The sequence below is a fragment of the Triplophysa rosa genome, linkage group LG25 (genome assembly GCF_024868665.1).
Source record: "Triplophysa rosa linkage group LG25, Trosa_1v2, whole genome shotgun sequence".
Taxonomy (NCBI): domain Eukaryota; kingdom Metazoa; phylum Chordata; class Actinopteri; order Cypriniformes; family Nemacheilidae; genus Triplophysa; species Triplophysa rosa.
In genome coordinates this window covers 16,220,620-16,235,191 of record NC_079914.1, presented here as the reverse complement: position 1 = coordinate 16,235,191, position 14,572 = coordinate 16,220,620, and the positions used below count along the sequence as shown (strand labels likewise).

The 14,572-nt window shown below is 36.1% G+C and overlaps 2 protein-coding genes across 2 annotated transcripts; both read left to right on the top strand.

Annotated features, from left to right (window-relative positions):
* The first annotated feature begins 1,039 nt into the window (after positions 1-1,039).
* On the top strand, positions 1,040-3,378 carry LOC130548397 (uncharacterized). Its single transcript, XM_057325142.1, has 4 exons — positions 1,040-1,195; positions 1,445-1,759; positions 1,944-2,282; positions 2,505-3,378. Exons 1-4 carry the CDS (start codon positions 1,156-1,158, stop codon positions 2,702-2,704), a joined length of 894 nt encoding a protein of 297 aa, XP_057181125.1. The 5' UTR covers positions 1,040-1,155; the 3' UTR covers positions 2,705-3,378.
* A 2,463-nt stretch (positions 3,379-5,841) lies between these two features.
* Positions 5,842-13,493, top strand: LOC130548541 (natural killer cell receptor 2B4-like). Its single transcript, XM_057325379.1, has 8 exons — positions 5,842-5,938; positions 6,188-6,502; positions 6,687-6,743; positions 10,916-11,230; positions 11,945-12,298; positions 12,424-12,522; positions 12,655-12,722; positions 13,049-13,493. The coding sequence occupies exons 1-8, from the start codon at positions 5,899-5,901 to the stop codon at positions 13,097-13,099; spliced, it is 1,299 nt and encodes a 432-aa protein (XP_057181362.1). The 5' UTR covers positions 5,842-5,898; the 3' UTR covers positions 13,100-13,493.
* The last annotated feature ends 1,079 nt before the right edge of the window (positions 13,494-14,572 follow it).

Here is a 14,572-nt window from a genome sequence, read left to right as displayed (position 1 = left end):
AGCGTCACAGAGCTGAGTGAACTCGCTGTGATCTCGCTTTGAACGAAGCTTCGTTGCTAACGCCTTACGAAATGCTCGCGCAGCACACATTACCAGCAAATGCTGTTCTTGTATTTCCACACAGCAGACACGGCTGTCTGATATCCCTATTTATTTTTTGCAGTAGCCTACTTTGTGTTCAAGTACTTCCAAAGAATTATTTTTTTTATTTTATGAGGGCTTTGTTTTGTGCGTGGTTTAAATGTTTTGGCTACACATCAAAATATGTCACAGAAGACTGAAATGGAAAAAATGACCCACATTAGGGCAAATCATGGCCAGTTCTTAAATGTTTTTTAAAACTGATGCGATTCCCATTATATCCATTAAATCCATTACATTTTTTACTGTGTTTTGGGAAGGGTCCTGTTTTTTAGGAGAGATTATAAACAGACATTCAAAACACAATAACACAAAACCTTTTCAATTGATTAGCTATATTTGTTATGTATTATTGATTTTGTCAGTTTAGTGTGTCAATTGTATTTTTTTAATACAGGCCATTTATCATCCACTTGTCATGTACACTGCTGTCTAAACTCTGCCACTTTTCCCCTCGATATTATTTTTATTACTATTATTATTATTTTACTTATTTTCATTTGCCCCAGCCATTATCGTTATTATACAAAAACCGTTTTGTAATCATGCAGCTTCGTGGTTAGTTTGAAACACACACACACACACACGCACACGCACACACACACACACACGCACACGCACACGCACACGCACACGCACACACACGCGCACGCGCACACACACAGTGAGCTGCAGTAATGGTTGTAAATTAAAAGTTTGAGGTAAAAACATTTTAACCAGTAGTTTTATGATGTGTATACTATGCAGAGATGGTAGCAAAAATCATTTGTTTGTGTTTTTTTTTTTTGCGTTGTACTAAAACATAGAAAACTCAAGATCAGAACTTTATACATGTGATGGGCGGTCCATTGAAAAAAGCGGATTTGTTGACGAACTTCAGTCACACTGCGTAGCTTCACATCAGCAATGTCCTCTTTATCTCTTTCGCTTTCTTACCAAACTCTCATTGACGTTTTAAATAGATTTTAAACATTTTTATAACATTTCGGGATTTGTTTCAAGCTGTTGAAGAAAATGTATGATGTGATTTTGTTCTGCTTGTGGAGTCTGTCTGGTAAGTCACCTGTTTTATATCTTTAGATTCATCCGGATGGCTTTATGATTCAAGAATCATTCTTTTCCAATAAACACATTTTACTTGTTCTGTGTTTATTCCATCATTCATTGTCACAATGATATTAATTGTGTTTATGTGCATAAATGCTGTGTGCATAATGATAGGCTAGTTATTGCAAATAAAGGGTGAATTATGTTTAACTTTTGCACTTTTTGTAAAGTTATTTTTAACCAATTGTAATTCCAGGTGTGTTTTGTGAGTCTGTGTCAGTGACTGAAGGAGATTCTGTGACTCTGTCTGTGGATCTGACTGAAATAAAAGATAGAATCTTATGGAAGTTTGGAGCTCATGATGTTGTCATAGCTGAGATGAATGCCGAGCACAATAACATCAGATTATATGAAGACAGACCTGATGGAAGATTCACAAACAGACTGGAGTTAAACTTACACAATGGATCTCTCACCATCAAGAACATCTCAACTAAACACTCAGGACTTTATCAAGTCTTCAACACCTCCTCAGGGAAACAACTCAATATATTCAACATTACTGTCTATGGTGTGTAGAGAAGAAATTATGAATATCTTCAATAATACTCTACCGTAATCACTATTCTAACATTTTAAATATAGTGAATTCCAGATACATTTGAGCACTGCCCTTCATGCTGTTATTGCAATATATGTAATAAAAAATAACAACAAATTAATAAGCTCTTTTTCTTGACTGTTGTGTTTTTCAGCTCGTCTGACTGTTCCTGTCATCACCAGAGACTCTTCTTCATCTTCAGTTTCAAATTGTTCTGTGTTGTGTTCAGTGATGAATGTGTCACATGTGAGTCTCTCCTGGTACAAAGGAAAGAGTTTATTGTCCAGCATCAGTGTGTCTGATCTCAGCATCAGTGTGTCTGATCTCAACATCAGTGTGTCTGATCTCAACATCAGTGTGTCTGAACACAGAGACATCAGCAGCATCTCTCTAGATCTGGAGTGTCTGAATGATTCTTACACATGTGTGGTGAACAATTCCATCACAAACCAGACTCAACATCTCATTTCTGATGTCTGTCACAAGTGTTCAGGTGAGTCACATGTGATTATTAGTGTTTATTCACTTAGCTGATTGAGAAACTGGTTTAAAATGAGAAGTTTTGTCATTTGGTTTTGTCAACTTTACCAAAGTCGTCCACACAAATTAACTTTCTCTCACTATCCCCCCAAGAGTTAGTTGAGTGTACTTAGGACAACTAACATAGTCTGTTTAAAAAACTGTGATGAAGTATATTTCAGTTTTATTGTTGCAGATGTCTCTGAAGACTACGTCTGCAAGTGTACTTTTACTGAAGCTGTGATCCGATTGGTCCTCTCTGCTCTGGTGGGCGTGGCTGCTGTTGCTGTTGTGGTTTATGACGTCAGATCCAGAACAGTTCAACAGAAGAAGAGATCAGATCAGAAAATAAGATCAGACATTGAGTTAAACACACTTGATTCAGCCGGGTGTTAGGGTCGGCTATCATTTGAATTTGATCAATTCTGCTTCTGCTTATCGATTTAAATGTCAACGTGTTAAAAAATGAAACATGACATCAAACATTACATATCAAGACGTATAGTCACATAGCATCTTCAGCTTTGCAAATAATAGCCTGTGAGCAGTGTTTTGAAAAACAGATAACTGGGTTAAGAGACCAAATACTGCAGCCCAGTTTAACTGTATCACACCGGCTTGTGTTCTGAAATGTGACGTTTAATGTCGCTGTGATGCATTCTTGTTTTTCCTGTTAGTGCTTGTTTTGCATTTTGACTTGAAATTAAAATTGTCCTCATTTTTTCACCCTCTTGTCATTTTAAACCTGTTTGAGTTTCTTTCTTCTTCAGAACACAAAAGAAGATATTTTGAAGAAAGTTGATAAGCGAACAACAGCGGTACCCATTGATTTCTATTGTATGGACACAAAACCAATGCAAGTCAAGGAGTTCTTCAAAATTCTTCAGAATATCTTCTTCCAATAAGTTGACATCCATTTAATAACTTTAATAATGATAATAATGAACATTCTGTTATTGAATAATGTTTAATGCAGAACAATATTGAGGGGCAAATAGTATCTTCACTCTTTATATATGTATCAATAGTGTCTAAATGAAGGGAAAAACCTTTTTTTATTATGTCATCATGTTTTTATTGTGTTTTATGGTGTTAGTTAGCATTTTTTAAAAGTTGTTATGGCTTAAATCAAAACAAACCAACTGCAGTTTGACTGATGTTAATTGGAATGCTCAATAAAAAAACCATGATTTTAGATTTTTTTATACAGAGTTCTCATTTTGGAAATAAACTAATCAAAACGAATGCAAATAAATTACAGCCATTTTTATTTAGTTGGGCATATCGCTAAGAAATGCTGCTATTTTCACTAAACGGATTTCATTAATATTTAAACGTGGTGTAAATAGCTGCTGCCCTTTAATCTTTCCTTTAAAACCAATACAATTCCCATTATATCCATTAAATCCATTACATTTTTTACTGTGTTTTGGGTAGGGTGCTGTTTTATAGGAGAGATTATAAACAGACATCCAAAACACAACAACACAAAACTTTCACAAAACTTTTCATTTGATTCGCTGTGCTTGTTATGTATTATTGATTTTGTCTGTTCAGTGTGTCAATTGTATTTTTTAAATAGCCTACAGACCATTTATCATCCGTTTGTCATGTGCACTGCTGTCTAAGCTCTGCCACTTTTTCCCTCAATATTATTATTATTATTTATTACTATTATTATTATTTTACTTATTTTCATTTGCCTCACCTGCCATTATCTTTATTATATAAAACCGTTTTTTAATCATGCAGCTTGGTATGGTTAGTTTGAAGCACACACGCGCACGCACGCACACGCATGCGGTGAACTGGCGTATTGATTGTAAATGAAAAGTTTAAGGTAAAACATTTTAGCCAGTACTTTTATGATATGTATACTATAAAGAGATCATAACAAAAAATCTTTGTTTGTGTGGGTTTTTTTTTTTTGCGTTGTACTATAACGTAAAAAAACGCAAGATCACAGGCGCTTTACATGTGATGGGCGGTCCATTGACAAAAGCGGATTTGTTGACGAACTTCAGTCACACTGCGTAGCTTCACATCAGCAATGTCCTCTTTATCTCTGTCGCTTTCTTACCAAACTCTCATTGACGTTTTAAATAGATTTTAAACATTTTTATAACATTTCGGGATTTGTTTCAAGCTGTTGAAGAAAATGTATGATGTGATTTTGTTCTGCTTGTGGAGTCTGTCTGGTAAGTCACCTGTTTTATATCTTTAGATTCATCCGGATGGCTTTATGATTCAAGAATCATTCTTTGTGCCTAAGAGCATAGACTGTGGACAGGATGGGAAAAATTAGGGGAATCAATTATTCCAGGTGTTGGGGTATCAGAATCTCAAATTGAGATTGAATTACCAGATATGAATTGATTAAATTTATGAATGACACCACAAGAATATTTGATGGCATAACCTGTGTTCTCTATCACAGCGTCACAGAGCTGAGTGAACTCGCTGTGATCTCGCTTTGAACGAAGCTTCGTTGCTAACGCCTTACGAAATGCTCGCGCAGCACACATTACCAGCAAATGCTGTTCTTGTATTTCCACACAGCAGACACGGCTGTCTGATATCCCTATTTATTTTTTGCAGTAGCCTACTTTGTGTTCAAGTACTTCCAAAGAATTATTTTTTTTATTTTATGAGGGCTTTGTTTTGTGCGTGGTTTAAATGTTTTGGCTACACATCAAAATATGTCACAGAAGACTGAAATGGAAAAAATGACCCACATTAGGGCAAATCATGGCCAGTTCTTAAATGTTTTTTAAAACTGATGCGATTCCCATTATATCCATTAAATCCATTACATTTTTTACTGTGTTTTGGGAAGGGTCCTGTTTTTTAGGAGAGATTATAAACAGACATTCAAAAAACAATAACACAAAACCTTTTCAATTGATTAGCTATATTTGTTATGTATTATTGATTTTGTCAGTTTAGTGTGTCAATTGTATTTTTTTAATACAGGCCATTTATCATCCACTTGTCATGTACACTGCTGTCTAAACTCTGCCACTTTTCCCCTCGATATTATTTTTATTACTATTATTATTATTTTACTTATTTTCATTTGCCCCAGCCATTATCGTTATTATACAAAAACCGTTTTGTAATCATGCAGCTTCGTGGTTAGTTTGAAACACACACACACACACACGCACACGCACACACACACACACACGCACACGCACACGCACACGCACACGCACACACACGCGCACGCGCACACACACAGTGAGCTGCAGTAATGGTTGTAAATTAAAAGTTTGAGGTAAAAACATTTTAACCAGTAGTTTTATGATGTGTATACTATGCAGAGATGGTAGCAAAAATCATTTGTTTGTGTTTTTTTTTTTTGCGTTGTACTAAAACATAGAAAACTCAAGATCAGAACTTTATACATGTGATGGGCGGTCCATTGAAAAAAGCGGATTTGTTGACGAACTTCAGTCACACTGCGTAGCTTCACATCAGCAATGTCCTCTTTATCTCTATCGCTTTCTTACCAAACTCTCATTGACGTTTTAAATAGATTTTAAACATTTTTATAACATTTCGGGATTTGTTTCAAGCTGTTGAAGAAAATGTATGATGTGATTTTGTTCTGCTTGTGGAGTCTGTCTGGTAAGTCACCTGTTTTATATCTTTAGATTCATCCGGATGGCTTTATGATTCAAGAATCATTCTTTAACAATAAACACATTTTACTTGTTCTGTGTTTATTCCATCATTCATTGTCACAATGATATTAATTGTGTTTATGTGCGTAAATGCTGTGTGCATAATGATAGGCTAGTTATTGCAAATAAAGGGTGAATTATGTTTAACTTTTGCACTTTTTGTAAAGTTATTTTTAACCAAATGTAATTCCAGGTGTGTTAAGTGAGTCTGTGTCAGTGACTGAAGGAGATTCTGTGACTCTGTCTGTGGATCTGACTGAAATAAAAGATAGAATCTTATGGAAGTTTGGAGCTCATGATGTTGTCATAGCTGAGATGAATGCCGAGCACAATAACATCAGATTATATGAAGACAGACCTGATGGAAGATTCACAAACAGACTGGAGTTAAACTTACACAATGGATCTCTCACCATCAAGAACATCTCAACTAAACACTCAGGACTTTATCAAGTCTTCAACACCTCCTCAGGGAAACAACTCAATATATTCAACATAACTGTCTATGGTGTGTAGAGAAGAAATTATGAATATCTTCAATAATACTCTACCGTAATCACTATTCTAACATTTTAAATATAGTGAATTCCAGATACATTTGAGCACTGCCCTTCATGCTGTTATTGCAATATATGTAATAAAAAATAACAACAAATTAATAAGCTCTTTTTCTTGACTGTTGTGTTTTTCAGCTCGTCTGACTGTTCCTGTCATCACCAGAGACTCTTCTTCATCTTCAGTATCAAATTGTTCTGTGTTGTGTTCAGTGATGAATGTGACACATGTGAGTCTCTCCTGGTACAAAGGAAAGAGATTATTGTATATCACTTAATAGTAATGTGTGAATAAAGAAAAATTAGAAGAGTTAGATTTTATGGGGGAAGTTTTGATCATTCACTTTCTTTTTTTTCACTTCTAATATTGCTTTGTTCATTCGTTGTGTATGGGACAAGAAATATCTAGACCACTAGCAGGTGAAACGCCAGTAGATTTTATGTTCAGGAATAATAAGGGTTTTTGGACACAACCATTTGTTGATAATTTGACCGGATGGTCCAAAAATGTCATGATTCTGCCCCCTTGGTCATGATTTTCCAGTCTAGTGGCAGGATCATGACAGACCCACGTGTTTAGTGTGGAGAAAGACATGGCATTGTTGGTTTTTGACATGCCATGTGCTCTCTCTGGTCTCGCCTTTGTCCCCGCCCTCTCGTTTCCTCATTATTGGTTGTTAATTATTTCATGCCCCACAGCTGTTCCCTTCCTGATTTGGTTCCCTTTATAATGCCCTTGTGTCTTCTGTCTGGTGCCAGTTCGTTGTGTGTATTCTATGCCTGGTTAAAGACGTTGCGTCTTTCTCATGTCCTGGAAAGCTTTGTGACCACAGTAAGTCTAGTCAGTGTAATCTTTGTCAAGTGTTGTCTTAGTTTAGTTTATTTAGTTTACTGTTCCTGTTAAGTCTGTGTTATTATATTATATTCCCCTGTTTTGTTGTTTTACCCTCTTGTGGGTTTTTGTTTGTGTATTTTAATAAAGAGTTTTTGTTCAATTAACCCCTCGTTGATTGCACCTGGGTTCTCCGTTCACCTATCCTGACAGAAAGTGCCGGAACGCAAATTGACAAATATCCAAGATGTGGTTCTTTTAAGAAAGATGATATGGAGTTAATAAAATCCATGGTCAAGGCCGGCTGGGGTGATCCCCAATGGGATTATAAATATATGTGCGAATCGTATGACATTTGGCAAAAAATGAAAAAAATATGGGACCAAGGTCCCGAGCGAGTTGATAAACCGAACAAACTATCAACCGACACGTAATCAATCATAAAGCAGCCCCTGCCTTATGATATAGCTGCAATAAATGTACAAAATCTTGCTCAGACTGGTACAACGTTATATTCAATTCAATTTTATTTATATTGCGCTTTCCACAATGTGCACTGTTCCAAAGCACCTTTACAGGAGAAAAACAGAAAAACAGAAAATGTTCAACACAGAACAGTTTCGTGGTGTTTATAGAACAAGCAAGATTATTCTAGCAAATAATATCTAATAAAAGCAGTCTCCCGGTGAGCAAGCCAACACTGCCCTGTGTCGAGGAACCCAAACTCCAATGAGAAATAAATGGAGAAAAAAAAACCTTGGGAGAGACGAGTCTCAGCCGGGAGGGCCAGGTTGAAATTGAAAGTACTGTGAATTTCAGTTTGAAGTATGTTTTTGTATATTTTATAGGTTTTGAAAGTAACTTGAAAGCAAAGTAATTGGTCTAATTACTTTTTGCATGCACTAATTAGTAATGTAATTAAATTGCAATTTTGAAGTAGTAATTAGTAATCTGTAGTGGATTACTTTTTTGAGTTATTTACCCAAGACTGGTGATTTCCCTAATTGATAAACGGAATTCTATGTGTGCTGATGTTTCTCTTTCTCTCCCTATTCCATCAGATAAGCCCATCCATAATTTCGTTCCAGGCCAACAGGTGCTGATTTGAACGTTGAAACGAAAAGTGAAGGGGAACCGAGATATCTGGGGCAAGCTGTAGTGATCACGGTGACCAGGACTGGAGAGCTGACTGATCATCAACCACACTGGATCCATTCATCCAGACTGAAGCCTCTGCCAATGTCTGCATCACCAATTGACACTGTAGGGCCTTGCTCTTTTAGTGGGCGAGGGGGTCTCCTGTCAGTTGAACATTGGGCCTCGGCAAATTTTGCCCCATTTATAGCTTCCCGATCACCTCTGAAGGTTCCCCTGTTACACATTTTGGTCCAAATTGTCCAACATATCTCCTATGGGGACAGTAATAGCCGTGCCAAAGGGACTATGGTGTGTAGAGAAAAAGACTGAGGGGAAAATTAACTAAGACAGATCCCATTGTCACACTGTAAGGGGGTGTGGAATACCTCAACGGCTAGAGGATGCTGCATAAATTGCCTATTGGCATACATGGATGGAAAGCCGCAGATGAATGAAATTCAGTGTAAAGCCCGAGACGGGTTTGGATTGGGTATAATGAACACACAGTTAACTTGGAGACGAGCTAATTCCACAGCCAGAAATTATTGCTTAGAAGATTGTAGCCCAAATATTCACAGCCACCCGCTCGTGCCTTCAGACCAAGGCGCAAGAAAATCAGCCGATTGGTGGTGGTTGTGTGGGCATAGAGTGTACACAGAGCTGCCAAGAAATTGGACAGGAAGGTGTGCTTTGGTAGAACCAGCGCACACAATAATAATAGTTGGAAGTCAACCAAAATTGAGCAGAATGAGTTGGCTGATAGAGGTAAAACACTGGCCATTGCTAGATCAAACCCAGTGCCTAAGAGCATAGACTGTGGACAGGATGGGAAAAATTGGGGGAATCAATTATTCCAGGTGTTGGGGTATCAGAATCTCAAATTGAGATTGAATTACCAGATATGAATTGATTAAATTTATGAATGACACCACAAGAATATTTGATGGCATAACCTGTGTTCTCTATCACAGCGTCACAGAGCTGAGTGAACTCGCTGTGATCTCGCTTTGAACGAAGCTTCGTTGCTAACGCCTTACGAAATGCTCGCGCAGCACACATTACCAGCAAATGCTGTTCTTGTATTTCCACACAGCAGACACGGCTGTCTGATATCCCTATTTATTTTTTGCAGTAGCCTACTTTGTGTTCAAGTACTTCCAAAGAATTATTTTTTTTATTTTATGAGGGCTTTGTTTTGTGCGTGGTTTAAATGTTTTGGCTACACATCAAAATATGTCACAGAAGACTGAAATGGAAAAAATGACCCACATTAGGGCAAATCATGGCCAGTTCTTAAATGTTTTTTAAAACTGATGCGATTCCCATTATATCCATTAAATCCATTACATTTTTTACTGTGTTTTGGGAAGGGTCCTGTTTTTTAGGAGAGATTATAAACAGACATTCAAAACACAATAACACAAAACCTTTTCAATTGATTAGCTATATTTGTTATGTATTATTGATTTTGTCAGTTTAGTGTGTCAATTGTATTTTTTTAATACAGGCCATTTATCATCCACTTGTCATGTACACTGCTGTCTAAACTCTGCCACTTTTCCCCTCGATATTATTTTTATTACTATTATTATTATTTTACTTATTTTCATTTGCCCCAGCCATTATCGTTATTATACAAAAACCGTTTTGTAATCATGCAGCTTCGTGGTTAGTTTGAAACACACACACACACACACGCACACGCACACACACACACACACGCACACGCACACGCACACGCACACACACGCGCACGCGCACACACACAGTGAGCTGCAGTAATGGTTGTAAATTAAAAGTTTGAGGTAAAAACATTTTAACCAGTAGTTTTATGATGTGTATACTATGCAGAGATGGTAGCAAAAATCATTTGTTTGTGTTTTTTTTTTTTGCGTTGTACTAAAACATAGAAAACTCAAGATCAGAACTTTATACATGTGATGGGCGGTCCATTGAAAAAAGCGGATTTGTTGACGAACTTCAGTCACACTGCGGAGCTTCACATCAGCAATGTCCTCTTTATCTCTTTCGCTTTCTTACCAAACTCTCATTGACGTTTTAAATAGATTTTAAACATTTTTATAACATTTCGGGATTTGTTTCAAGCTGTTGAAGAAAATGTATGATGTGATTTTGTTCTGCTTGTGGAGTCTGTCTGGTAAGTCACCTGTTTTATATCTTTAGATTCATCCGGATGGCTTTATGATTCAAGAATCATTCTTTTCCAATAAACACATTTTACTTGTTCTGTGTTTATTCCATCATTCATTGTCACAATGATATTAATTGTGTTTATGTGCATAAATGCTGTGTGCATAATGATAGGCTAGTTATTGCAAATAAAGGGTGAATTATACACGTTTAATTGTAAAGTAATATTAACTGATTGTAAATCCAGGTGTGTCTAGTAGTGAGTGTGTGTCAGTGACTGAAGGAGATTCTGTGACTCTGTCTGTGGATCTGACTGAAATGAAAGATGGAATCTCCTGGAAGTTTGGAGCTCATGATGTTGTCATAGCTGAGATGAATGCAGGGCACAAGAACATCAGTTTATATGAAGACAGACCTGACGGGAGATTCAGAGGCAGACTGAAGCTGGATCACACTGGATCTCTCACCATCAACAACATCACACTCACACACTCCGGACTTTATCAAGTCATCAACACCAACACAGAGAATCAACTCAATATATTCAACATCACTGTCTATGGTGAGTAGAGAAGAAATGATAAATATCTCATGTATATATTCACATTTAACATGTTAAAATACCTGCCATAATTATTCAAAATATTATCAAATTATAGACTTTAATGACATTGGTATATTATGATGACGGTAATATTCGTTGGTGAATGCATTGCAATGTATTTTATGTAATTCATTTTGTTAACAACATTTGTTTTTCTGATGCACTAATTTCATTTTAAAATGATCACAAATAAACAGAGCATTAATATGATATTTGAATGTTTAGACTCTTGTTTAGAATGTTTAGGATCTGAATTCATGCTCTGGGTTTTGTGTTTTATTGTTTTCTTCTGACCCAATTGACTGTTTTCTTGGAGTCATCATGTGTTTCTTTGTGTTGTGTTGTGTCTTGTTGTGATGTCTTGTGTTGGTCTAGAATTTACCACATGTAGATTTCCATTGCTTTTCTTTGTAGCTGGAGCTCCTATATGATTCGTGTAGTTGTATTTTCTGTTGCGATCATGTTATGGTGTCCATGTCATGTGTGTTGCTGCCACTGTTTCCTCAATAATTATATTATTATTACTTGATTTTATTTGCCTTACCTGCCCTTATTTTCTTCAGTCCACAGTTGTGTTGCTGTCCTTCCTCTTTTGTTTTTCAGTCCTGTTGACTGAGGTGGGCCACTTTTTGTGTCATGTTTTCTCAATATTTGATTGTAATGTGTTTTCAGCTCATCTGTCTGTTCCTGTCATCTCCAGAGTCTCTTCTCAATGTTCTTCATCATCTTCATCATCATGTTGTTGTGTGTTGTGTTCAGTGATGAATGTGTCACATGATGTGAGCGTCTCCTGGTACAAAGGAAAGAGTTTATTGTCCAGCATCAGTGTGTCTGATCTCAACATCAGTGTGTCTGATCTCAACATCAGACTCTCTCTACCTCTGGAGGTGGAATATCAGGACACAAACACATACAGATGTGTGGTCAACAATCCCATCACAAACCACACACAACATCTACACATCACTCATGTCTGTCAGGTGTGTTCAGGTCTGAACATCACTCAACTCTGTCACAAGTGTTCAGGTGAGTCACGTCATGTGATGTTTGTGTTTATTTACTGACGTGATCAAAGATCAAACTGACTAATACAGCATTTATATGAACTGATGCACAACACATTCAGTTACTGACTTTATTTATTTGAACAGGTTTCATAGTTGTGATGTGTTGTGCTGTTGTTGGACCTGTGATGATTGTAGCCGCACTTCTCATCTTCTGCAGAAAACACACACACACACAACAACAAGGTCAATGTAAACCCGCTAATACATCTGTCAAAATATGTGCTTGGTTTCTTTTAAAGTTTAGTGAAGAAACTGTGTTGAGATATTCAAAAATAATCTCATTCACATGTCATCTTATGTGATTTCTTGGAGCAGATCCGGCCGGTGAAGATGAGATCACTTACGCAGAGACAACCTTCTGTAAAAGACAAACACATCAACCGGTGAGATCATTCATCACTGTGTCTCTCTATCATTTTAGTAGTTTGTCAAAATTTAACAATTGCCTGTTTATTTGTGTGGGATGGTCTGGCAGATGTTTATGAAGCACTAGGTGTGCGTGCGTGTGTGTGTTGTTATAAACACAATCAAATAAACACATAAAAAAACATTGAATTGATAAAAACTATGGAAAAGTTTTATGGCTCTGTAGGGATTTTAAAAAATGCTCAATGTGTGATATTCAACAGGACTGAATATTTGTGTGATGTGTTGTCATAAATGGTCAGTAATGTAATAATGTGAAGTGTTTGTTGTGTGTGTCTGTCAGAGATGTGCGGTGGAGGATGATGTGGTGTATTCAGGAGTCATGAGAATATGATCAAACTCTCTGTCCATAGACGTTCAGATTACAGTAACTATGTCTGCTCAACACACCCGTTTAAAGTCTATTAAATGTCATTGAAATGATGCAATACAAGCAAACCCTGTGATGCCAGTGAAGTATATTCTTTTCACTGCTGTCTTGACATGAACTACTGAAATATGAGCGCACAAAAGATATGAAAAGAGAATTGTTTCTGACTTTGACAAATGTTTCATGCAGATTGTAACATTATATTGTTTTTAACTGTATATTACACATTGGTTTTTATCTTTGTATATTCAGTGATATGTGCTATACATAAACTGCATATTTGACATGTTTTCTTTTTCAAAATATAAAATAAAACAAATAATTAAATAACTGAATGTAAATCAATGGAGTGTGATGGATGTATGAAATAAGAAATGAACACATGTAGTTGAATATAAAGATAAGTGTAATAAAACATAAAGATCAAATCTCTCTGTGTTTTGAGTGAATTCATGCTTCATTTGCTTTAATGTTCAGCATTAAGGGATTTGATCAAACATCTAACTGTATATTAATAACAACACAAAATATCCTAGTAACTATAGCAACACACATAGTAGTTGTATAGACAGTTTCATCGGATGCGCGCGAGCCTGTATGGAGAACTAAACCTGCAAAAATTATAAATAAATAAATGTATAAATAAATAAATATATAAACGAATAAATGTAATAATATGAAAATAAATAAAGGAATGAATGGTTTGATAAAACAAAATAATTCGTTTTAGCTATTATTGATCTTAGCTTTAACTTTTCTTTTCATTTTTTAAATTGATTTATTATTTTTTGTGTCCATTTTTAATTATTTTTAATTATTATTATTTTTTATTTTTAGATTATTTTATTTATCATTTCCTTTTATTTTTACATTTATTTATTTATACGTTTATTTATTTTTTATTTTTTTATTATCGCATGTATTTATTTCCACTTTTATTTATTTATTCTTGAATTTATTCTTACTTTTCTGTGTCTTGTATGATAATTAGATGGGTTGGTCTTGCCTACTATTGGTTCAGCGTAGATTGAAGCGTTTGATCGATTACTCTTGACTTGTTTTGGACTAACGTCACGTCACTCACTGATCGTTTGCTTCGTGTATAACGTTAAGTAACTATGGCGGGCGCACAATTAGCTAGAGAGTTACAGCATTTAGCCAATGAAGTCGATAACCATGCATCAAATGACTATGTGTCATTAGATTAGTGCCTTATTGATGATTTTATTACAGATTGACGGCGAGATAAGATTACAAGTCTCGAGACGGACGAGACAAGACAGACTGGGAGACAGACAGGACAAGGCAAAACAAAGAAAACAAAATCAAGGGCAGACAAGACACAATAACAACAGGACTAGGGTGGGACATCAAAAATAACAAACATAGGGAGGGGGGGTGGGATCAAACAAGGGCCCATAGGGGGCAGTCCATGGG

Bases quoted from the DNA above. Each gene is read 5' to 3' on its own strand.
- LOC130548397 (XM_057325142.1), top strand. From the start codon at position 1,156: ATGTATGATGTGATTTTGTTCTGCTTGTGGAGTCTGTCTG. The intron at 1,196-1,444 runs GTAAGTCACCTG...TTGTAATTCCAG, and splicing joins CTGCTTGTGGAGTCTGTCTG to GTGTGTTTTGTGAGTCTGTG. The intron at 2,283-2,504 runs GTGAGTCACATG...TTATTGTTGCAG, and splicing joins TGTCTGTCACAAGTGTTCAG to ATGTCTCTGAAGACTACGTC.
- LOC130548541 (XM_057325379.1), top strand. From the start codon at position 5,899: ATGTATGATGTGATTTTGTTCTGCTTGTGGAGTCTGTCTG. The intron at 12,299-12,423 runs GTGAGTCACGTC...TTATTTGAACAG, and splicing joins ACTCTGTCACAAGTGTTCAG to GTTTCATAGTTGTGATGTGT. The intron at 12,523-12,654 runs GTCAATGTAAAC...TTCTTGGAGCAG, and splicing joins CACACACACACAACAACAAG to ATCCGGCCGGTGAAGATGAG.